Source organism: Uloborus diversus, chromosome 1 (assembly GCF_026930045.1).
Source record: "Uloborus diversus isolate 005 chromosome 1, Udiv.v.3.1, whole genome shotgun sequence".
In the NCBI taxonomy this organism is placed as follows: Eukaryota; Metazoa; Arthropoda; class Arachnida; order Araneae; family Uloboridae; genus Uloborus; species Uloborus diversus.
The window spans coordinates 124,231,240-124,256,451 of NC_072731.1; the positions used below are offsets into that span (position 1 = coordinate 124,231,240).

At 35.4% G+C, this 25,212-nt stretch overlaps 1 protein-coding gene across 2 annotated transcripts in view; it reads right to left on the reverse strand.

Annotated features, from left to right (window-relative positions):
* The window catches only part of LOC129231810 (FH1/FH2 domain-containing protein 3-like), a gene marked incomplete at its 3' end in the record, with an annotated part of 200,123 nt that overhangs the window by 93,900 nt on the left and 81,011 nt on the right, over window positions 1–25,212 (reverse strand). For both annotated transcript variants that reach the window (XM_054866198.1, XM_054866190.1), the window contains 1 exon segment: window positions 9,708–9,829. In XM_054866198.1, the coding sequence (XP_054722173.1) occupies window positions 9,708–9,829 (122 nt within the window).

Consider the following 25,212-nt stretch of genomic DNA (forward strand, 5'->3'; position numbering starts at 1 on the left):
ACAGAAAGCTGAGACAAAAGTAGCTGCGGCAAAAAGTTTTTTTGACCACTTAGCCTCTGAAGACTCCTGCTTAGACTTAAGTGCCTTTTTTGTGCTCTTATTGTTCTTCTATTTCACTTTAAAAATATTTTTCTGCTTTAAATGCGAGAAATTCGTTCAGAAAGATTTTAAAAAAAATTCCAATTCAGAAATAGTCTGCAGGCCTTTTCAATTGTAGAAATTTAAGCATTATCCACTACCGCTTGAAAAGAGCTTGGAAAAATTAATTTACCAATACAAACCAAATTGAGTTTGGATAGGGAAAGTTAGAGTGTCATAAGAGGAGATCTGTACTTCCTCTATTACGTTTTGAACGATACAGAAAATATGCATCTGTGTATGTACTATCTGGTAGTGTTTGGTACTCGACCTGTCACTCCTGGGACCATATTTTCGAAGGACCAAAACGACTCTACCGGTAGACAAATAATGCAAAACTTCCCTCTTGCGAAGATTTGATTACTGGTAGAGAGGTTTTGACAGCACCAGGATAACACCCCTAACCCTCACAGGTTAGTTTAGTATCCTGGTGCTTTCAGGCATAGGAAGAAGGGATGCAAGCAGAGACAGTCTCGGGTGTCGGGAAGAACAGCTGCTGTGATCTAGCAGGTTCTGAGAGAGAAGCCCTAGATAGGCATAATTTGGCTTAGGCTTGAAAAACTAGCCAGAACAATTAACACCCCTTCCTATTCTCAGAGCGGATGTTCTCTCCCAGTCCGAGTCTCGACGCATCTATCCTCTCCCACGAAAGAGAGCACCAGGCCAGTATGAAACAACCTAAAGGGATGGTATATATAGGGTCATAAGCCCATTCCCAGACTATAATCAATAATGTCTGTAAAAAGGTTTTAGATAAGACTATAACACTCATCAATTCGTTTCTCATATTCATTAAATTAATGATGGTATCTGCAGAGTACATCTCTAATATCTACAGAGAATTTTTTTTTTGTATATAGAGAGTATCCATAATATCTATGGTACTATTTGTAGAATTTGACTGTTCCATAGTTCCCTATCTCTAGTTCCATACAACATTGAACTGCAAATAAAACAAACTTATTTCTACTATAAATGCTTCAAATCAATAAAAAGCAAGAATGCTTTTGCGTATGAAGTATCTCCAAATGAATTCTGGTTTAATGAAAAAAAATAATAATAATAATTAATACCTTTATGAAATATACGGTGCTGATCAAGTTTTTCTTGCTTTTCTCCAAACAACAAATTTGACGTTTGACTATTCGTAAAGCACTTCCAAAAGAAGGTGTCTTGCAAAAGATACACTTCCGCTTCACGTGAATAATAGAATTAAATATTCTAGATCCGATTTTGCCAAATCCTGATACATTCCCTGACCCGTCCGAGACATCCCATCACCTTCGGCCCAATCATCCCTCCCTCATTCCCAGTCCGGATAAAGCGACTTTCGTTCCATTGTCCCTCCGCATGACTATTTCAATGCCGGCAAGGGTGTGTTCTGACAAACGATCAGAAAAGTAAGTCCTGCTCGTCCATTCCGCGCGGCCCCAAGTCTTTGACGGACGATTTATACATTACAAAAGGAAGCGAAGAATAATAAAAAAAGAATTCCACAAGTTTGGGAACTGCGCGGGATTTTCATTATGTCGCGTAAGGAAATAGATGGCCGTTGTTACTCAGAACACACTCTGGAAAGGGCAACGCACCACCCCAGCAAAGGGCACAGAACACGCGAAGTCTTGTTCTTTTTACGAGAAGGCGATTTACGAGGAAGTTCGAACATATTGGAAGGTCAGTCTGTTATGGGTGGGATTTCTTTTCCTCTCCCGAAAACTAACAACGGATAGAGAGCGAAACATTCAGGGAATAAGAAATAAAAACTAAAATTAAGAGTCATTTTTTTTTAAAGCTGGACAAAGTGAATGAGGGGCCTGATAGTTGACATCTTCAATTTTCCAGAAACTTTCAGGATATTTTATTAGTATGGTGATAAGAAAAAGTGAAGCTTCTTTCCTCTCTAATTTGACTTGTTAGCCCTCGAGTGGGGGTCTAAGTTTAGGGTCGTGAGAAAAAAGAGCTAAATATATGATTGCTTTGCTTCAAAAGCAATGAGTAAACCAAACCAATTCTTTTAAATAAGGATACTATTTGGTACCAGGTACATGCTAGCATAAATATTTCGGTGGATCATTTATGACTTTGAGGGCAAAGGTCAATTGAAACTATACTTTTTTTTTTACTTTTTTTGCCTTGTTTAGGTCCGGATATCTGCTAAAGCCGCGAGTAACCCTCGGAAATAAGAATATGATTAACCACTCACCACAGTATAGTACTAATAAAAATATAAAATAGCTAATTGGCTTTAGTAATGGGTCTCAAAGTCGATGATTTTTTTAAAATGCCCAAGTTTAGAGGTCAATAACTTTGATCGCGACGAGTCAACAACTTTGGAACGTAGCTGTAGTTATAGTCCGAGTGGTGTAGTTTAAGGTGAACGTTAGAAACCTATGGCAATTAATCAATTTTTTTTAATTACGCGGTCTCAAAATTGATAATTTGAAACAAAAAGACTCAGTTTTAGGTCAATTACTCTAAAACGCCGGAGTCAATAACTTTGAGCAAAAGCTGTAATTATGCTCGATGTGATGTAGTTTTAGACTCATGTCAGAAAACTATGAGATCTAATCATCTTACTTAATTAAACTGTTTTAAAAATCATGATTTCAGTATAAAGGTGAGTTTTTTCACGAGTTTATATGCGTGCTACTCAAAATATTATGAGCTCAAACTCACATAAATACTAGAAAGAATCAACAGTCAAATGTACTTTAAGCTCCCAAAATTTCATGCTTCCAGCGTTATGAAATTTTCTGTAACCTTGACCAAAACATGGCAATTCTTCTCACAAAGCTGATCCGCCATTTTGGAGCGCTATATTTTGAGGATCCTAGCTACTTAGGATTCGGATCTCGAAAGCTGAAAATTTGCATAGGTTAGTTTCAAAAACATCTCTACACCTCTATAAAATTTCATCCCATTCGGGGATGATCGAGCAGGGACAATTTGAGAAATTTAAGTCAGTTAACGTAGTATTTATTATATAAAATTGTCACAATTCACGTGCCTCTTTTGTTATTTTTGACTTTATAATGATCATAAATCAATGTTACACTTTAAGAAGATGATTGCGATTGGGTAAGAGATTGAGTTCATAATTACAGTAGAATTTGCATATACACTACTTAGTAATACATTTTTATAAATAAATAAATTTAATAAATAAAGGCTGAAAACTAAAAATATAAATATGTCAAAAAAAAAAAAACAAGTTTGTTAGACAATAACAAATGATGCTGGTAAAATGTGCATAATTATTATATCAGAGTGATTCTACGTCAACTGACATGATTTTTCAAACTGTCCCCGCTCGATCATCCCCGAATGGGATGAAATTTTATAGAGGCGTAGAGATGTGTCTTTGAAACTGATGCTAATTTTCAGTTCCGAGAGCCGAATCTTGAAGATCTAGAATTCCCAAAATATAGTGCTCCGAAATGGCGGATCAGATTTGTGAGAAAAAATTGCCATGTTGTGGTCAAGGTTACAGAAAATTTTATTACACTAGAAGCATGAAATTTTTGGAGCTTAAAGTACATTAGGCTGTTGATTCGTTCTAGTATTTATGCGAGTTTGAGCTCATAAGATTTTTAGTAGCACGTATATAAACTCGTGAAAAAACGCTCTTTTATACTGAAATCATCATTTTTGAGACCGTTTAATTAAGTAAGATGATTAGATCTCATGGTTTTCTGACATGAGTCTAAAACTACACCACGTAGAGCATAATTACAGCTCTTGATCAAAGTTATTGACACAGGTGTTTTAGAGTAATTGACCTAAAACTGATTCTTTTTGTTTTAAATTATCAACTCTGAGACCGCGTAATTAAAAAAGTTGACTAGATGCCATGTGTTTCTAACCTGGACCTCAAGCTACACTACTCGGACTATAACTACAGCTGTGTTACAAAGTTGTTGACCCGTCACAAAGTTATTGACCTCTAAACTTGGGCCTTTTTAAAAAATCATCGACTTTGAGACCGTTTAACTACTAAAGCCAAAACGAACGCTATTTTATATTTTTCTTAGTACTATACTGTGGTGAGTAGTTAATCATATACTTATTTCCGAGGGTTACTCGCGGCTTTAGCAGATATCCAGGTCTAAACAAGGCAAAAAAAGTAAAAAAAAAGTAGCAGTTTCAATTGACCTTTGCCCTCAAAGTCATAAGTGAGCCACCGAAATATTTATGCTAGCATGTACCTGGTATCAAATAGTATTCTTATTAAAAAGAATTGGCTGGGATTATCATTGCTTTTGAAGCAAAGCAATCATATATTTAGCTCTTTTTCCTTAAACTTTAACCCTCTACTCAAGGACAAACAAATCAGTTTTTTAGAAAAAGAAACTTTACTTTTTCTTATCATAGTACCACTAACACATCCTGAAATTTTTACGAAAATTGAAGACATCAACTATTAAAAGTGCCTTAAAAAGAAATGACTCTTAAACAAGCAAAAGATTAAAACACCCACTCACCTACATACAAAATACATAAATACTGGCTCAAACGCTTCTCTCACATTTTTAAATACCATATGAGGCAGTGAGAAACAAGGGGTGTAAGTGGCAAAATTAAAAATTTGAAGATAGCCAGTACACTGTTAAAACTACAGGTTGCATTCGGCACCTTTCAGGGGTGAAACGCTTGTTCACCAGCGGCACCTAATACGGAGCCGAAATTGCACCTCTAACTAGGGTGAAAAACAGTCACCTTTTAAAAAATAGGCAGCCGGGGTGAAAATAATGAACCTTCGGAGAGAGAAATGGCACCCCTACTGTAGATCCTCCCCCCTCCCCCGTATTGTGTGCGTTTTTGAATACAGTTGTGTATTTTTCTTTTTTTAATAGTTTTGTTTTGATTCATGATAGTCTACGTTTTGCACACTTTTCACATTGCATGAATTCAGTACTGGAAATGATTAAAACTTGTAATTACAGCATTTGACCATATTTCAGAGTTTTCAACATAGTTAAGAAGTGCTCATTGCTTTAATTCATCTGATCGTTCTCTACATCAGTGTTTCTCAACCTCTTTTGACCCACGGGTCGGTAAAAACAAATGAAAAACATTGCGGACCTGTGAAATTTTTATCCTTTTCTTAAAAATAAATAAAATAAATAATAATAATTATAATAACTCTCGGGGCGGTAAAAAACTTGTGAAAATTCTGCGTACTGATGAGTTTTTTTTTATTTTTTACAAAGTAATATTAAAAATGAATAAAACAATAAATATCTACAGACTTTATTTGGTATCAAAGAGTTGTCACAAATATATTTAAAGTTAAAGACGAGTAATTATTTGAATAATCATAGTTAAGTTAATGATCATTTGTGAGAAATAACCGCACCGAAAGTAAAGTGTAGATGTACTTATGAATTATTTACATGAACAGCCAAAAATATTATGGGATATTAAAGTTACGGAAAAACAAAATCGTTTCTCAAGCGTTCAAAATTTCAATCAAAATAACAATAAAATAAAATGCGCATAAAATTTTTCGACAGTTAAAAATTTAAAGAAATTCCTAACACTATCGAATAACCGCTAACAGGAAATGATTCAAACACTTGAACGAAAAAGCAAAAGAAAAAGATAGACGGAGAGAGATTTCTTTTTTATTTTTTGCGCTCGCTACACAAAGCACAAGAATCATTTTTATTTAGGTTCTCACTTGTTGATTATTGAAAATAACATTGCGGTTACTATTTCGGTGATTAAATGTTGCTTATCGAGTACTCAAGAAAATAATGATAGATACATTTAGTAGCGTTTTGATTGATGGAATTTTCACGATAGTAACGGTAACCTGAAAATAAACAACTAACGGTACTACGGTATCGTAACGGACTAACGGTAACTGAAAAGCATTAAACGTACTTTTAACTATGTTTGAAAGCCCTAAAAGCTACAAAGTGATCAAAAGCTGTACTTACTTGTTATTTTAAAGAATTATCCTACAAAAGTTGAGATTTAATCCAATAGTGTACTTCATTCAATGTGAAAGACGTAGAAGCCACGCGTAGTGCAACCTATCATTCGTCCGCCATATTGAAGTGGTTGAATGGTGAATGTATGCCGGATGCGCATGCGCCAGCAAGTCATTTAGCGATTGCTTGCTGTTTTGGCACCCCTGTCTACGACTGTCTGCTACTTTCGCACCTCTGCTTTACTTCCTGGCCAGTATGGCACCCTTGGTCACCATGCTTTCACCTTAGGGGGAATATATTCACTCGTCTGGAACCTCTGGTTATAACAGTGTATAATGGTAGGTGAACCTCTCCTCTGTCTTGGGGCAAGAGATGGTACTAGTAGCACTGGTAGTTGCTGCTATATAGCATGATTTAGGGAGAAAAAATCAATGAGCTAATCTTTAAACATGTTTTACTCAAAACTTGAAAATGTCCACCTGCATCCCTTTGCTTCTCACTGCCCCATATGAAAAACAAGACATTCACCAGATTTTATAGAGCATCGAGGAACGGATATTTTCTTTCTCATTCGCCTAAAATATTATTTTTAAGTATGAAATGTAGATTCTTTATAGATTCACCCCAGGAAAAAACAAAACGCAACGAGCTAGACAATTTTTGAAGCTTATTTGACAAAAAGTTATCAGATGAAACAATCTTTTTTTACGGTTGGATCCTAACAAATATTTAAAAAATTGAAAAATGATAAAATTCCATACTTTTCAACCGTTGAAACTTGTTTTTATTAAAATGAGAAAATAAGTGCAGTTAGGTTGCTTACCAATTGCGAGAGGGAAGCTCTAATGTCAATAACAATAGCAAAACTCATTAAAAAACCGAAATATTTATATTTTAGGATTAATAGAGCAGAGAAAATTGCATTTACATCGAGCTGCTTTCAATAGCAGAATCAGATCATGGATGATTGTTATGCTATCAATTGGAAAGCCAAAAGTGCAGATTTCATATTAACGCAAAATATTTTGAATGTGTTGCAAAAAGAAATAATCGTTTGGAAGCTACAACAACTCTCGACTAAAGCAGTCAACAAGCAATGTCTGTAATAAAAATCGAAATGAAATAAATGAGGACTAAAAAAGGTGTGGAACATCTGAGTTTAAAACTCTCATATGCTTAGATTTATCAGTTCTGTAAACTCCAAATGTAGCATCAAACTAAAAGAGAAATTCTTTATCCAAAAGTTAAGCCTAACACGCACTGGTGAAGGGAGTTCATAAAAAAGGCGAAGAAAAGAACAATAAAAAAATATCACAGCACCATCATGAAAACATAATTTAGTTCCTCGACCACAGATCTAATAAGAAACTATTTTGTAAAATGACTGTGGCAACACCACGAAAAAATACAGTAAGAAAAAAAAACGTTCACACCGAAACTTTCAACACCATCAAAAGCTCATTTCTGCATGCGATTCAATTGCGAAATCGACACATCTTCAATGCCATCTTCTTCCACCCACCATACATTCGAAACACCCCTCCAGGCTTTCGGAAATTCAGAAACGATCTGCCAATTTTGGCTGAGATCGGTTGAACTTCGTTGGCGTCGTCAAAATATCATTACGTGGCTGCTTGAATGTCGACATTACTTATACTTACGGGGCGGCACTACCACACGATAGATATTTTATTTCTGGTACTTTTTTTTTCTTGTAAACACGTGAAATATTTTTTTCAGGTATTTGTAAGAGGGCAACACACTTTGATATCACTATAAAGACGTGAAAGAGCTGTTCTCTTTCGCAGGCGAACATCGCTCATTGTATTGCCATTGTTAAAATGCTTATTTTATGGTTCATCTTTCGCCTTTGATGCTTGAGGTAAAAAAAAAAAAAACTGGGCAAAGAGCCTCCGCACAATGGCCGAAAAATAGCATCCTGGATACATCGATAAAATGTTTCTGGATCATCGTTCTGATGCGGTCCGGGGAAAACATTTTAATGAACGCAAGTTTCTATTAGTGCCAGTCTAGTATTATTCGTACTTCCATATATACATATTCCTCGTGTTGATGTTAGCTTATCGAAATAAAATATTTAAAATATGTAAAATGTGGAATTCCTGTACTTCAGAAAACGTATTTCCCACCAGTTTTTCGTTGAACTTCTAAATCCTGTGCAACGGATATCACAAAAAGGAGTTTTGGGGCATTTTCTTTAGATTTTTGTAAAATTATTGTTGCCCAATTTGCTTAGATTTGTGCAAATTAATTAATGACTTATCAGTTCAGCCAACTTCACAAATGATTAGCTAAAAAAATAATAAGGCTCAGGCATCGTGGTTTTCTGATTATATGTTGTGAAGTTTATTTGACAAACCCTCAGGACCTATATATATATACCTCTCGATTGAACATTACGGATATGGTGGTAACAGAGCCCGAAACAACTGCCGATTTCCACAGGAATATTTTGAATCCATCAGTAGACCATGAGCCCACTGATTAGGATAGTACTGTTTCACCATTAGTTCTGGAGCACTTGAAATCTAATAAATGAGAAATTCTCATGCCAAAAGCAGATACTGAACCAGTAGTGCAGTAAGTAGTTTGCACCTCAATGTCAGGAAAAGTTTTAACGACGGTACCTTTGGAGCAGTTGCTTAATATCCCACGTGACTCCGATTGCCATTCAAACAAGAACACCGCCCAAAATTGTGTCCGGTAAAACAACAAGAAAAGGAACACACAGAGCAGAAATTCTCACGAGCACTTTTATTAAAAACTAGCAGAAGAAAAGAAGTTAAAAAAGAAGATACTAAGAAAAAAGTTGATAAAGCTTTAAAAAACATTCAATGGAATTTAAACGTTCTGAAAGCATGAAAAGTGATGAGAAAGTCTAAAAGTGAACAAAACCATCTTGAAAATGTGGCATCCGACTGGAAGTGCTTGGTATACGACGAGCTGCATAGTGGTGTACCTTCTTGCTTCACTCCCAAATAGCTTTAAGCATACGTCATGGGCAAAACGGGCTTTTGGAAAGGATAAGTTCTTTGTTGATTTTTATATTCAAAAGAAGTATTTGAGGCGTACTTTTAAACCTCCCGTACGCTCAAAATCTTCTCTTCATTTTCTAAACACTTGTTCTCGCCTCGGACAGATTTCGCACTAATCATAATATTTTTTACATTAATTTCGTATTATGGTTTCTGGATATTATTAAATTTATTCTAATTGTAATTTATTCTCGAAAAAATATTCCAATAAAATTCTTCTAATGAGTTTTAACTTTTTTCATGCATAAAGTATTTGTCAAAATATTATTTTCAACTGTTATAATATTTTTAATTTTTTACTTGAAATCTACATATTTACAATTAATGATAACGCAGTAGTTGAGTCATTCTTATTCCGAAAAGCTTTTTAAAACGTTAGGTAAACTAATTTCGAAAATAATGTTGCATCGGGAGTCGATTTTTTTTTCTTTCTTGATTGTTTCGATATTCGTCAATGTACGGGTAGCTACTCCTTACTCCATATGGTTTCACATTAAATATTAAACAAAGACAATGGCATAAGGTGTGATTTGAGTTACTTAAAAAGTTCTAAGGGGCAAATGAAAAGCAGACTTACTTTTGATGGAAATCCTCGAAATCCTCAGCCTGCTCGTCTATGGTAGATTCCAAATCCAAGTAATTCCCATAATCCCCTTCGCAACCATTGTACCGGTATAGTTGCAGTGTGCAGTCGTCCAACTGGAAAAAAAACAGAACATAATTAGAACAAAAGGACGATGACAATTTAATAAATATATTGTACGGTCAAGACAAAATTTTAACTTTCAGTGCACAAAAAAATGTGAAATTACTGCAATAAAATATCGGAAGTAGTTGTATCTGACCTACAACTGCAACAAAAGCAAACTCTTCTGCTTAGCAAGTAACACTTCTTGTACGAAAATTCCAATAGGGAGTAATAGACCTCGTCAAAGAAATACCAATTAGTTTCATCTTCGAGTGTGAACTTTAAAATTATTGAACAGTACTACAGTTAACCCTCGTTTATCGCGGTTAATTCGTTCCAGACTTCACCGCAATAACTGAATTTCCGCAAAGTAGGATTCTGTATTTGCAAACCAAATATTTTCCTAATTAGAGGGCATAAAACTTACTGACGACAATTTAAATAGGTTTTTAACATACTTAAAGCCCCTAGATATGAAACAGCACCCTTATCCAACATTACATTTGTATTACTTAATATATTGCACAAAATATGAGAAAACGAGATATATTAGACGGAATCTATATCACATTAATTATTAGGAAATAAAGTACTCACACATGCAGTTCTTACACACTACTACTAACTATCCCTTTCTTCCTTTACATTTATTCTCATCAAAGGTATTATGCATACAGCTTAAAAAGCTAGTACGTTGTTGAACACCATTAGAGAGGCGATTTTTAACCTCCATTCCCTCAACTAGTAGAACTACAGTCCCTAAGAAGAGCTTACCTTACTTAAAAGGCATAATTTGTAATTCTCTTGTAAGAAAAAGTTTACACGAGAACGTAAAAAAGGCTCATTGCTATATATAATAAAAATTTAAAAAAAAAAAAAAACCGCGATGTAGTGAAACCGCGAAAGTCGAAGCGCGAAGTAGCGAGGGACGACTGTATATACCGACTTTCGTGTTTAATCGGTTAACAGAAAAAAAAATACCCTGCTCATAAGAATAAGTCCCCCATTGACGTAACATACGACGTAACATTGACGTTACAGTTTCCCATTTAATAGAATAATTTCTGCGCATATTACATACAAAAACGAATAGTTTATTTTTTAAATAATCTTTCGCAAAAACTTTTCTGAATGAAACAAAGAAAAATAAATCTGAGTGGAAATTTATAAAAATATAATACTGGTTCAATAGATCAGTAACTACAATATTTCACTGCTCCGTACAAACTTTTAGTGGTCCAATCTTGCATACATATTTTAAATTTAAAAAATGAAAGAAAAAAGAAAATTAAACAAAGTAGCACGACAATACGGATTCAATTAACGAAACAAGAGGAAAAACCAATATGTTATATTGTTGTAAAAATGTTTTTACTTTTCTTTTCTTGCAAAGAAATCAAGAGATAACATTGCAAATGAAGGTGTAAACTTTCAATTGATTCAAATTGAACTTCACTGGCTCCATGGACCACTACAATTTATCTTCTGCTGGTCCAATGGATGTTTCTGTGGTCCTGGACCGGCGAACCACTGTTTATTTCGAGCCATATGTTATATCTTGTGTCTGAGATCTAATGAAAGTTCCTAACGTGGTTCACCGAAGCAGGCAAATTTATCGTCATGTGCACTATGTCATGTGTAAATGCATGCATATAAAAGAAAAGCTGCATCAAATATTCTTCAGTGAAGTTTCTGCATGATCTCCAAAAACTGAAAACATATTTGCATTACCAAGTGAACTTTATAGCCCCAAATCATTTGTATACAATTTATGCGTAAAACAATGTTACACCTGATAGCTTAAAACTCATAAGTTCTTTGAAATAAGAACTCAAATGACTGTTTAAGCTTCGACCCTCAAAGAAAAAAAAATGAAAAACTTAATTTTCGACAAAAAAGTTCTAGTTTCGAATGGAATTCTCGAGAAAATGTAAATTTATGGGAGGGGAGGAATTCTCAATTTACCGAATGAAATTCGAAATGTTTTCGAATGATTAAGTACAAGCATGCACACGTACCTACATCTAATGAGAAGAGAGATTAGACATTGTAAGAAAAGAAAAAAAAATCAATGCAATACTAACTCCGAATTAGTCGAATTGTCAGACAATATTTGTCGAATAAAGAAAATTTTTGGGAGGTCACAGTCACCTCTCATGACCTCCTATTGGGGTGATCCTGACTTCATCTATGTTGCTTTTCTCATTTTCAAATAATGCAAAACTTTTAAAAGGTTCGAGAATTTTTCATGGTCCTTGTTCGTTTTTCTTTTCAGACTAGAAAATCGAGAGTAAAGGTATGACGGGAGAAAATTTGATTCTACATTTGAGTGTAGCATTTGCCTGTTTGATGATATTTAGATAGTTGAAATTTTAACCCTAACTGCAGTGGATTAACCCTAAACTCCAGTAGATAGAGTTAACTGTTGACCATTTTTACGTTTCTTCATTCTCCTAAAATGACAGTCTTACCGGTAAAACAGTTAAGTGACCGGATCCAGTTCAGCCTGGTCAAACTAAAGCATTTCCCTCCATGTCAAACATAATCAAAAAAAGTTATCAAATTATCATCTATTGGCGCGAGTTTCATTGTTGATGACGTCAGCGTTACTCGATTCTTCTCTATTATATATATGATGGTGATGATGGAATTTTGTGCCAAATATTGTCCTAATCAGCCAAGTTTTGTATATTTCGTATTTGTGTATAGTGAACAGACACACACAAAGTCTTATAGTGCATTGAAGTTTTTTTTTTACATGCATGCAGTGCAGATGAAGATAAAAATTACTTTTGTTACAGTAGGAATTCGCTAGCCATTCCATGTGACATCAATAGAATAGCGTGATACACGCTCCAAGAATATCCCATTTTGAATCGCTTCGGGAGATTCCCATGAGAATTTCTGGCAAAAAGTATTATTGTTATCGCATTGGTGCCTAATCTATGGCGCGTGTACTACATGGGGGAAGCGAAGCTCACCCACGTGGCTCATTGTTTTGGTCTACGTTAAAAGTCGAAAACTACGATTAGTCACAATGTCACAAATTTGGAGCCATATATTCGGAAAACTTCACATCAACAAAATAAGCATCAAGTAATGATAACAACAGTTCTTATCTTGTGATTTTCTATCCTTTCCACTCTTTCATATGTTATTTAGAAAAATTTTAAATATTTAAAAAAAATTACGAGTGTTCTGGTTGGCCAGCAAGAATCAATCTTAATGAGAGATGCGGTCCCCAGGCAGAAAAAGGTTTGGTATCACTGATGCAAGGAAAAGAATTGCATGTTTAACATTTACTAGAAATATGACGAACAAGTATTTCAGTATGATGATATTCAACTTTTTACTCAAATAAATATAAAGATACAAATTTAACAGTGTTTCTGTGCTTCCTTCCCACTCCTCAATTTAGTTGCTAACTCAACTGCATGACAAAAGAGACAGACTTGTTTTGAAAATTATCGATCGGGATGGGTTTGTTGGAATTTTTGTGGACGGAATCCCTCCGTGACACGCGAGCGGGAAATGGGTAAAAGCGTGGGCGATGCATTTCTGTGGTCGCATCGCAATGTTATCCATGAATGAGCCACGTGTTGGATAAGGTTAATGGACAGAAAGCACGCGAGATTCTGTTTTGAGATCGGAAGGAGCCTCTTTACACCTTTGGCTTCTTTGCAGAATGGAGGATACCAGAGTTGGGAGAACTGATAAGATTAGCACGAAGACTCATCATTTCTGGAAGCTCATCACCAGCAAGACCGAAGCCAGATAATATTGTCGGTGGGAGGGAGAGAGCGCGTTCGAAGTACGTCATATTAAGTACATAGGATGGTCGATATTAAAGACCTGGATAGTAGCTTAAGTAGCGACACGTCCGCCATCTTGGGACTAAATGTCGCTTTCTTCCTATGTCTGTCATATGTATATGGCAGACATATGTGCATGGCAGGCATATGTGTCAAGAAGCAAAACACGCTAATGAAGTAGCGTGTTTTGCTTCTTGATTGTGGATTTGCATACAGTTAATAAGAAATCACAATCAAAAAGCAAAACACGCTACTTCACCATAGCAGGCATAGGCAGAAAGCATTGCTTAGCCCCAGATGGCGGACCTGTCGCTACTTTATTGAACGATTCAGGGCTTTATTCGATATACAACGTTACCCTAAAACAACGTTTTGGAAAATTTGGGAGGCAGACCGAACCTGAGACTCTCTGGGTACGGCCTTGATCGCAGGAATGTAATTACGTGGGAGTTGAGAGCCCCAAACACAACCCTTGGTCTTAAGCAATATTACCAATCCTAGTTTGTTAAATATATTTAAATGCATGTAAACAGAGCTTAATCTCTAGTAGCAGAACTTAATTTCCGTCAGTAGAATATTTCGGCGGAAAAAGAATATGTAACTAAATCAACAAAATTAAGTAAAAACGTTTTCTACACTGCTCTGCAATAACGAGAAAAAGTGAAAGAACGAAAGAAAAATGAAAGAGGAAGTGGGTGCAAATTAAAAGTTTTAAAAAATCTTAATCAATAAAAAAAAAGCATCCGAAGCTCTTCCGCCGTGTAAAACATAAAGTACTTTGATTCCGTCATTCAATATTTGACATTTGTCAATATTAGTTACTCTTGATGTTACAGATAGCGTTTGAACACCACTAAAAATTGGCAGTCAACAGTTATTCTTAATGTTATACATTCTTAATGTTATACATTCTTAATGTTCGGCAAACGCGAACAATATTCAGCCACTTAAATTACTCAAAACTCAATTCAAATACTAAATAATTCAGCCAATTAATAATTTTAGGCAACATTGAAAAATTAACTTCTTTAAACTGTTCATTATTAAGTCTGTTATATTATATGAGCAAAAAAATAATGATAAAAAAAGTACTTCGCTGTGCTTAAGTTTTCGCACCTACAACAGGCTCGTGAAAATTGGGAAAATTAAAAGCTCACGAAAATAAGTGCTTTTACAATTATTACATTCCCAAACCCAAAAGTTAATGTTTAAACGATACATTCTGAGGTATAAAATGTTAAAAATCGATTGAAATATGAAATGAATAATCGCACATGAAACAGAAATGTTGGTAACCAGAAAATTAATTTCGAAAAAAAAAAGTTTGAAAAATGAAACGATTGAAAAAAAAACACGAATTTTGTGACGTAAAGAAACACGATAGAAGTGAAACTTTTGTAAAAAAAAAAAAAAAAAAAAAAAAATTCACTCTGACCTGGTACTTCATCGGCACATTTTCTTTCACGCCACGGTCTTACTCTTTCTGCGCTTGACGTAGGCACATTCGCAACAAAACGGTGCATTTTGATTAAGAAAATTCATTCTAAACAACGAAAAAACTAAGCAATACTCGAAATCCACTATTAACTGTTGCTAAAAACAATGAAAAATAGCAATAATTGTAAAGTTAATTTTGCTAATAAAAGTGAATAAACTAATTTCAAGGATGAACTCAAGAAATGTGACTTACGCTTTTAAACTGATGACGACTTGAATCAAAGAAACCTACATCATTTGAAAAAGTTAAATCCACAAATATGTACCTGCTTAAGTACAGCCTTGAAATTAATTTGTTTATTAACAAAACTAACTTTATAATCTTTACTAATAAGCAGAAAGTCTGTGTCTGGATCTCTGGATATCTGGATGTCTGCTACGCGCATAGCGCCTAGACCGTTCTGCCGATTTTAATGAAATTAGGCACAAAATTAGTTCGTAGCATAGGGGTGAGCACCTCGAAGCGACTTTTCGAAAATTCGGTTTTGTTCTTTTTCTATTCCAATTTTAAGCCCATTTTACGGAGCAAATTATTATAACATGGATGAGTAAATTATCACAACGTGGACGAGCAAATTACCATAACAAGGGCGAGCAAATTAACATAGCCATACTGGCGAGAAATTCATCATCCATCATTTGTAAATATACAAACGAACCTAATGACCTTTCTATTTTCTACTACGGGCAAAACCGTGAGGTTACCACTAGTTACTAATATTTTTCATTGTTTGGGGGGAAATTAAAAAACAACTACCTCACTTCCACCAAACAAAAGTTTCCCAATCAGAGTTTCAAAGCCCTCGCATAAAAAATTCACATAAAACGAGCTGATGTGTGCTCACATGACTTCCTTTTACTCCAGTTTAATGTCATTTTCCCATTATTGGTAATTTTAATGTGATTCAATAGTTTACTCTCTAAATATCACCAACTTTGGCCGAATTAAAACCAGATTTAAAAAAAAAATCGTCAAATTTGTCGCCAAGTTGGCGACCAAAAGACTGGCGATAATTCGCCAAGTGTCCGCCAAATTGTAACACCACTTGAATTTACATCGAAATTAACAATGATTTAGCCCCCAAAAAGGGGCAAAAGACCCCCTTAAAAACACCCGAACACAACCAAAAGGGGAAGTGCACAACTAGACCCCACTAGGAGTCTACGAATCAAATTTCAATTTTATAGGACCTACCGTTCTTGAGTTATGCGACATACATACGTACATACAGACGTCACGAGAAAACTCGTTGTAACTAACTCGGGAATCGTTGCAATGGATATTTCGCGTGTCAATACGTTCTTAGGCATTTATCCACGTGTGGTCGAGTCCAAAGAAAAACTCAGCACTCATTCAGGGGTGAGCAAAATGGAAATTAAGGTCGATTTTTGAGTGAAATTTTTTTCGCGAATACAATACTTCCTTTTTGTAAAAGGAAGTAAAAAAGACAAACAGGAAAGTGGAAAATAATGGTGAATGATTGAATCTGTCACGTAGCCTTTATTAAAAATTGTTCGCATGAATTACATTAGGACTGTTTCATTCATCATAAAGGAAAGTTTTAATTAAGTTTAATCTCTATAATATGCGCTCCATAGGGTGGAGTCGCGCGTTAAGGTTCGACACAAGCAAGTCGTTCGCCTTGAATCAAGGTGAGTCAATAACATTTTCACAACACCCTTCTTACTCCTGCATTCCGATGCTACCGTTCATCTCACAGTGAAGTCCGTCTGTGAACTAGAAATCGAAAAATCTTGACCGGGACGCGAAAGAGGGAGGGCTATCCTTATCAATATTTCAGATGACAGAATAATATCGGTTCAATTTGATTTAACCAACAAGAAATCATCAAATCCGCGGAACAGATTATGTTAATCATGTATCACAAAATTATACCGAAATCAAACACGGAAGAATTTACTTAAAAGCACCTGCTTTTCCAAAATATGTGTTTTTATAGCGGTTATGCATAAATTAGGGTTATGACTTTAAAACTGTTATGACTTTAAAACTGTTTTAGCCAATAGTAGAAATCAATCAACTTTTTAATACATAATTAAACTGGTATTGAAAATAACAATCATTTTGCTCAGTACCAAAAAAAGTCCCACAACAATGACATTGAAAAATTTTAAACTTTAATACTTTAAGCATAGTTAAAATATACTAGTTGAAATGAACTTTAGATTCAAATATTTATGTTTTGCCTATCTGGTACAATTCAATTGTTAATTTCAACCCACATACTAAATAATAAAATAATTGTCCGTAATATACTGACAACGAATTTATCAATGCAAAGTTAAAAGTAGTTCATGACAACATAGCAACTGATATTTCAAAATTTTATCCATCTGAAACACTTATCTGAAGAAACTCTTAAACAATCGTGTTATAAGACTAACATCCTCGTGTAAAACGATGGAATTTGTTAACTCTCAAAATTACCAATGTTCCTCTAAGTTTCGAGTTTGTTTCTATTGTTTAAAATGTTTTTTTTTTTCTTTTCATTTTCAACTGATTAGGAAATTTTGGCAAGACATTTTTGTATTAACTATTGCTACACTTTTGCCTGTTGATAACAAACTTTCTGTTGAGAACCCTTTATTATCAGTTAAGCTTTCTGATGAAGATAAAATCACGATGAAGCGATTTTTTACTATCGTACATAGAAAAATATGTGGTTGGCCTAATTGGTCTGCATGGCCTTATTTGGTACATCTACCTTAGTGTTATAATTAGACTTGTGTGGCATAAAATACTATTTACAGTGGATTTTTAACATCGCTAAGAAAAATATTATGGTAAATACCGAGCAATCATCTTCAGAATTCCGCTTGGGTGGCCTTTTACTTTACCCTCTGCAAAAATTAACGAAGTTACCAATGCGAAAAACCTTTCTCCTCCCTGCTATTTTCAATTTTACAGAGATTAAGTGTAAAATTCAAACAGCAATGTACAGAATATATGGTTCAGAATGACCTGTAAGAAATTTAGTAAGCGTTTACAAAGTAATTTTTTTCTAAAATAAGCTTAACGCTTTAATCTCGTGACTAATCTGAGGTCAATTCTGTCCTTTTGTTCATCGCAGAAAAAGTCACCTTTCTCACCAGAAATAGTTGTCATTTCATACAACTATTCTTCATTGTCACACAAACACGTGCATTATTTATAATGTGATACATAATTATATTCCTTGTGGACATGCAGTCACAAAAAAAAGTAATGAATGTTTCTTTAGAATGATATCCTTTTCACAATCAAGAATTGTGATAATTTCGAAACACACGATTAGAGAATGGAAAACCTAATCAGCGAAACTGGAAACCCAATAGCAAATGTTTATCAAACATCTCAGAAACATTTTATTTATCCTCGCAATTAACAGTTACAGGGAAATTTAAATTAGTTTTGTAACAAGCACTCTCTCGAAATTCTACCATCTATTTAGGGTAATAGAATTTTATGAGGAAAACGCGTTAGAAAAATGAGTAAACCACATTTGTAGTAAGAGAACATTAAATTTGCATTTGCGTATTACTGAATTCTGCTGTTTATTAACTTTTTGAAAAAAAGAAACAATGTTTTTCTGTTATATGAAACGCGAAGCAGTGTAGAAAAATAGTTTCTTGGTAGCGTTATAAGTCTTAATGGTCAATTTTAGACAACGGTCCCAATGTTTTTGAAATTTGAAGCATTACTGATTTCGAAGCAAAAGGATTGTGTTAAAATGAGAAATGCACTTGAAACACAGCCAAAAAGTGGATTAGAAAATGGAATTTCACTGGAAATGATGGATCGAAAATAACACTGCGCAACACGAAAAGTGTCTTTTAAACGATAAGTGCGTTACTTGTATATTTTTCTGTGGAAAACAACAAATGTGTAATTGTTTTTTGCATACCACGCACCACTTTCAACTAAAACTGGCATTTTTCTATTTTTTTAATACTTTTTTAGCAGCCTATAAACAGTGACCTCCAAGAAGAAGCTCAATTTTTGACACCAAAAACATATCACAATGACCTCAAAGGAGGTCCATTTGATATGTTTTTGGATTCAAAAGAATCCACAATATACCTATCATCCACCATTGTACATTGAATTCGGTTACTGATAATATTTGTAAAAGTTCTGGACAGAGAAGGAGTGGCTTTCCTGCATCTCAGGAATAAATTTAAAAAAAATAAGTGATTTTAAGATGAAAGAAGTGGTTTTTATTGATCCACAAATTAAAGTGGTCTTTTAAGACGAAGTGTTTGAAAATTATCTCTTAGAAGCAGAAAAGGAAACCGGGCTGGCGTTTAAATCAGTATGCCCCCGTAGCATAAACAGCGCGACGCTGCTACGTAAGTCTCAGATTTTTGAGACAGTATGCAGACATTTTTTTAGTTCCGGGTGGGAAAAAAAATGTTTTAAAGAAAAAATAATCTGAAAGGTCAGCGTAATTTCTGGTATATTAATCCACAGGTAACATATGAGGCAGTGAGATGCAAAGGGATGTAAGTGGACATTTTCCAGTTTTGAGTAAAACGCGTTTAAAGATTAGCTCCTAGGTACGCTTTCATTGACATTTTTTTCTAAATCATGCTGTATAGCAGCAACTACCATTGCTACTAGTACCATCTCGTGCCCCAAGACAGAAGAGAGGTTCACCTATCGTACTGGTTATCTCCAAATTTTTAATTTTGTCACTTACATCCCTTTGCTTCTCACTGCCTCATATAAGGTAACGGCACCAGCAACAGACATGCTCAAGGCATCGCTCTTGGGTTAACTCAATTTTCTGAGCCTTTTAGTATATTTAGACTTTTTAAAATATTTTTCTCTCATGCAACAACGTCTCATCTAAAGCCTTAGTTTCCTAGGAGCGAACTCGCCGATCGTCGGCGTCGCTCCTCGCCGAGACAAAAACTTGATTCTTCTGCGCATGTGCGCCCGAGCTAAATCGACGTCGTGAATGACCACGCCAGAATTCACTTGACTTTGATTTCAGCTTCACGGCGAGGAGCGACGTCGAAGATCGGCGATTCGCTTCTAGGAAACCAGGGCATAACGTCTGGCTGCTTCTGGATCCTCTGAATTAGTTAACTTTTCTTTTCACTGCCTCATATAGGGTGACGGCATCAGTAACAGAAATGCTTAAGACATCGCTCTCGGGTTAACTCAATTTTCTGAGCCTTTTAGTGTATTTAGACTTTTTAAACTATTTTTCTCTCATCTAAAAACATCTAATCTAATGTCTGGCTGCTTCTGGATCCTCTGAATTAGTTAATTCTATTTTTATTTGCTCAATTTCGAAAAAAGGTCCGACTCCCAGTAACAGACACCGAAAAAATCTGATGATACCCAGTAACAGATAGGATGAGAAAAGGATGAGTAATGGACAAAATTCCTTTTTTCTCTTCAAAGTGTGCAAAAGTTCTTTATTTTTAGAACTATAGCCTTGTTAGATTCAAATGACCATAAAGCACCAGCTGACCTTGTGGTGGCTGTTTATAACCTCCCCTGCCCCCGCCTTGTAAATACCAACTGGCTCATAAAATGCCCTCTGACACTACATTGAAACCTATGCAAGTTGACCGCTTGCGGTTCAGTACTTTAGTGGTCAACATAGAGAGGTAATCAACTTACAAGGATGGTCAACTTCACAAGTTTTACTGTACTGGATGGTTGCACCGTATTCATGGGCCACAGCAACATCAGTTTTACCCTCCAAAAATTCTTATTATTTAATCCAAACTTATGACTGTCTGTTACTGGACCCTTGTCTGTTGCTGGTGCCGTTACCCTACCTGCATTGTTTGTTTGTTTGTTTTCATTTCTTTTTTCATTTTTTTTAGTTTACCATCTTATTTTTAAGCATTTCCGGGTGCTCATTTAGATTTTACAATTAATATAGTGTCGGTATATGTTGCAAGCTTTTTTCGGGATTTTCAGTTTGCGTTGCAGACTACTGAAAGAAATTCTGCCGCCGGGCAGTGTGCACTCTTCATCGTCAGAGTAGGTGGTTTCCTACAAAAACGGAGAGCAAAGGACCATTTTAATTTCGATACATGACTTATACAGAATCGCATAGTTTCATCTAAAGGACAGAAAAGAAATCAGGTTTGATGTTTAGTGAATCAGCTTGAATTTGGCATTTCAAAGTAACAATTCTCCACTAATTTACATCCAATGCAAGAATTTTGTAAGTTTTTATGCCTGCTGTGGATACTAAGTTCCTCTCCTCCTAATTCTTTTTGAATATAAAATGTTTGTAAAGGATCTAATGATGGAGTGCTTTCCCACCACGCACTCATGACAAAATATTAGGGGTTTAGAACTCCTTATAGGCTTTAAAATGCAACTGGGATTAAGAATGCATTTTTTGCCTCGTCCCAAGTCTCACATAAGTATCACCTTTAAATAAACACATGAAACTTTTTCTTTTTTGAATTGAAGAAGTCCGCACTCAAATCTGAACACCACCTGCATCCACAAACTGCAAGAGTGAAAAGTGGAGTTGAGTTATTTGGCTGCTGAAAGAAGGCCGAAGCTTAATGGTTACGCAAACAGATGGTGCTTTGACTGGAGTGGGGTGGCGAAAAAAAAAAATTGATGCCTATTGACCCAACCGCGAAAAGTATGACATTCCTAGTGTGGCAAGAAATCTTTTGGCGGAGCTTTCGTGGAAATAAGTTTTCCCTTATTGCTTTTCGTTACTGAAATGTACTCCCGAAGAAAAATTCAAACTCGAACAGCTATTTTTTAAAAAAATAATCCGTTGTTGTGGGTTCATACAGCAGGTTGACTCAATATAGAAGAGGGGAAAAAGGAAAATCTTAAAAATTAAGAAATTTTCTCTAATTAGGCAGCAAGCGTTATCTGAATCAAATCCGTTGGATATTTTAAATCGAGTATTAAAATAATGAAAGGAAAAAACGAGCCTTAAAAACAATGTTTGATAGTAATAGGATAACATTGAAACTAACGAAAGTTTTTTGAGTTAATACCTGAAATAAGCGTAAAGGGTACATACAATTCTGAGGTAAAATCTTTCTTTAGAATTTGTCTATTTTTTTCCTTACTTAAAGTTTGAAAAAAAGTTTTATAGTTATTGCGTCGCTTGACCGACAAAAAATGGTTTTATAATTAGTTCTTAAAAAAATACGTCAATCACAATTATTTTTGTTTTCGAATAAATGCTGTTCATCCTGCCTGTCAGAAGTAAATTCAAATTACAGTGCAGTCGAATAGTTAAACATCAAACAAACTGTTCATTTGAATATTGAAACCGACGAAAACAAAATATAGTCAGGCTCAGGTAAAAAGATTTCTGAACTTGGAGGAGCTCATTCTTGTTTGGGATGAAAGAGGAAAAATTTTAAGTTTGGCACAACGCCAAGAATTTTTGCCGGCTCCTCATTTTCTCTATTTTAACAAATGAAATCGTTCAAGCCTCAACCGATCGGGAGTCAAATTATCAGAGCCTAAATATACCGTCACCAAACGGAGATATCTCTCAACTCACTCCACGTGGATGAAGGAGAAATTGTGTCAAGTAGTCACGTGATGACCACTCTACTATACTCTTACTTAGATCTCTATGGTCTGGAAAACAAAATTCAAGTTTCATAAAACAAAAAACTTGTCTGCCTTGTAAAATAGGCAGTTCAAACCCCTACTAGTGCGTAGATTTTTTGATCGGCATAGTACTTCTCCAGTGATGTCCAAGTGATTTGAGTCCCACTCTAAGGTCATCAGCAACACATAGCGGCGCTTAGCATTCGATCTGTTCAGCCAAATATAAGCGAGCAAGAAGGTCAGCAGTCACAAGCAAAGTTTTAAAGGGTTCTTTTGTCTTTTGCAAATTATTATTACTTTTATCTATTTATTTTCTTTTAATAAAGCTGCCTGAGAGGCACTTCCTTTTGCAGACCCAGTGCAATCCCCCGATGCAATATCCATTCTTTCATGTAGCACCACTATCGATGGAAACCATTACCACGACAATTTTGAGGCGTAGTTTCCCTAGTAGATGGATGCATTGGAGCTCTACTCGATGGGAAACTGCACTGGAAATTTAATTTTGCCAAGAGCGCTCTAAACCAAATGAATACTGGAGATATCTTTTACATGCTGAATAATCATACGACAAGGACGCTGTCGATTTTGTGCATCTTAGAAATCCACTGACTGGGGCCAGGATCGAACCTACGTCTTTGAAGATCATAATCAATATAATACTGTCGAAAGTTTTAAATACCAAAAAGTTTAATAACAGCACAAAACATGTAAAATTCCAACAGCAAATGCGGCGAAGTGATTGGTAATCAAATCAAAAAGTTCGATACGAATAATGAAGGATGTGAAATTTTCACTTCAGACAGGATTTTTTCAACTATCAAAACGAGTAAGAAAGTGAAACGTGGTCGCTTGTATTGTCAACAAGACCGCTACGCTCAAACGGCTTTCATCAAACCACGGAATTTGCGATTCTCGTGATGAAAAATTGTTTCCTGGAAGTGGGACGCGGGATTCATGAAAAAAGACAAACCGAGGTTCACGCCCGAATTACTGATCGTCTGTGCCGGAATGCGACCATTAACGAGGGAGGCACTCGTCTTCCCGCCCCTCCTCACCCACTTGTGGGACATTTACCTCTCACTTTCGGGGAGGCAGAAGGGAAGGGGAAGGGAGGAACCTCTCTCTAAAACAAACACCTCGGTGACACCTGACGGAGAAAGGTTGCGTCCTCAACCTACAAAAAGCATAGACGACCTTTCCCCTAGAACAAGAAATGCAGTCTTGTCGGCGTCGATCTTCCTTCCCCTCCAAAAGAGAAAAAAAGTTACGAACTCCAATTATTATGGATGTACGAGTTATTAGGAGGATTCGCCAATGTGGGGCAGCTGTAAACGCTTCCTCCTTGAAGAGTTTCGGCAATTGAGAAAAACGCACAACGCATCTGGTCAAGTCCTGTTTCACATTTTCAAAAAACAGCACTAAACTGGCAGAAAATCATCGAAAGTGAAGTGAAATCAAATTGCAATCATGTGCTTCAGGTTACAAGGAAGAGAAAATAAATAAAACTGCATGAAAATCATAACAAAATACTATAAGCTAAGAAATCCACTTATCCATAGACAAAACACACGATTAAAAAATTTTCCTGAACAACATCATGAAGGTTTAAACATGATACAATTAGATCAAAAAAAATGGAGGGGGGGATCTCAAAACACGTAATTAAAGCAGAAATTCTTCAAAATATGGTTGTCTGTTGGCTCCACAAAAATAATTGGAGCAGCAACGCTTTCACGGGGGTTCAAAAGATATGGTCCACACCGAGTGACGCACAATACTGATTCAATTCTCTATAAAATATTCATGACATTTATTACTTTTTTCATAACTTCAGCAACATTTTCTGATAATTGCATGACTATATCTTTCCCAGAAAAATCCAATAGTAAGAAAAAAAATACATCTAGCACACAACATCTAACATCCAGACCAATGCAACCATTGACTTAATTTTGACATTATGAATTCAAATTCAGTTTTTCGAAATCACGAACTGAGATAGGACCCTACTCGTTGAGTTTCTTGTTTCTACAAATGGCTCCTATCGCAATAATGATTGCGAAAACCACATAATTTGAACTAAGATATCAAAATTCAAAAGAATGCTATCAGAGATGGATACTTGGCGCTGGATTCTAGATGTTGTGCGCTGGATGTTGTATGTTGGATGGCTGGATGTTGTGTGTTGGATGCTGGATGTTGTGTGCTTTATGCTGGATGTTGTGTGCTGGATGCTGGATGTTGTGTCTCTGCTGGATGCTGGGTATTCTGTCTGTGCTGGATGCTGGATATTCTGTCTGTGCTGGCTGTTTTTGGCGAAAAACATTTTATATTACCAAAATTAACAACTTGAACTGAGCGTTTGCGCTGTCATTTTTTATCTCATAAAATACTTAATATAGCTGTTCGTATCTTTACAGATACCTGTGACTTCATTAAGTTTTTTTCCATAAAGCTAATTGAGGCAGTGAGAAGCAAAGGTATGTAAGTGGCAAAATTAAAAATTTGAAGATAA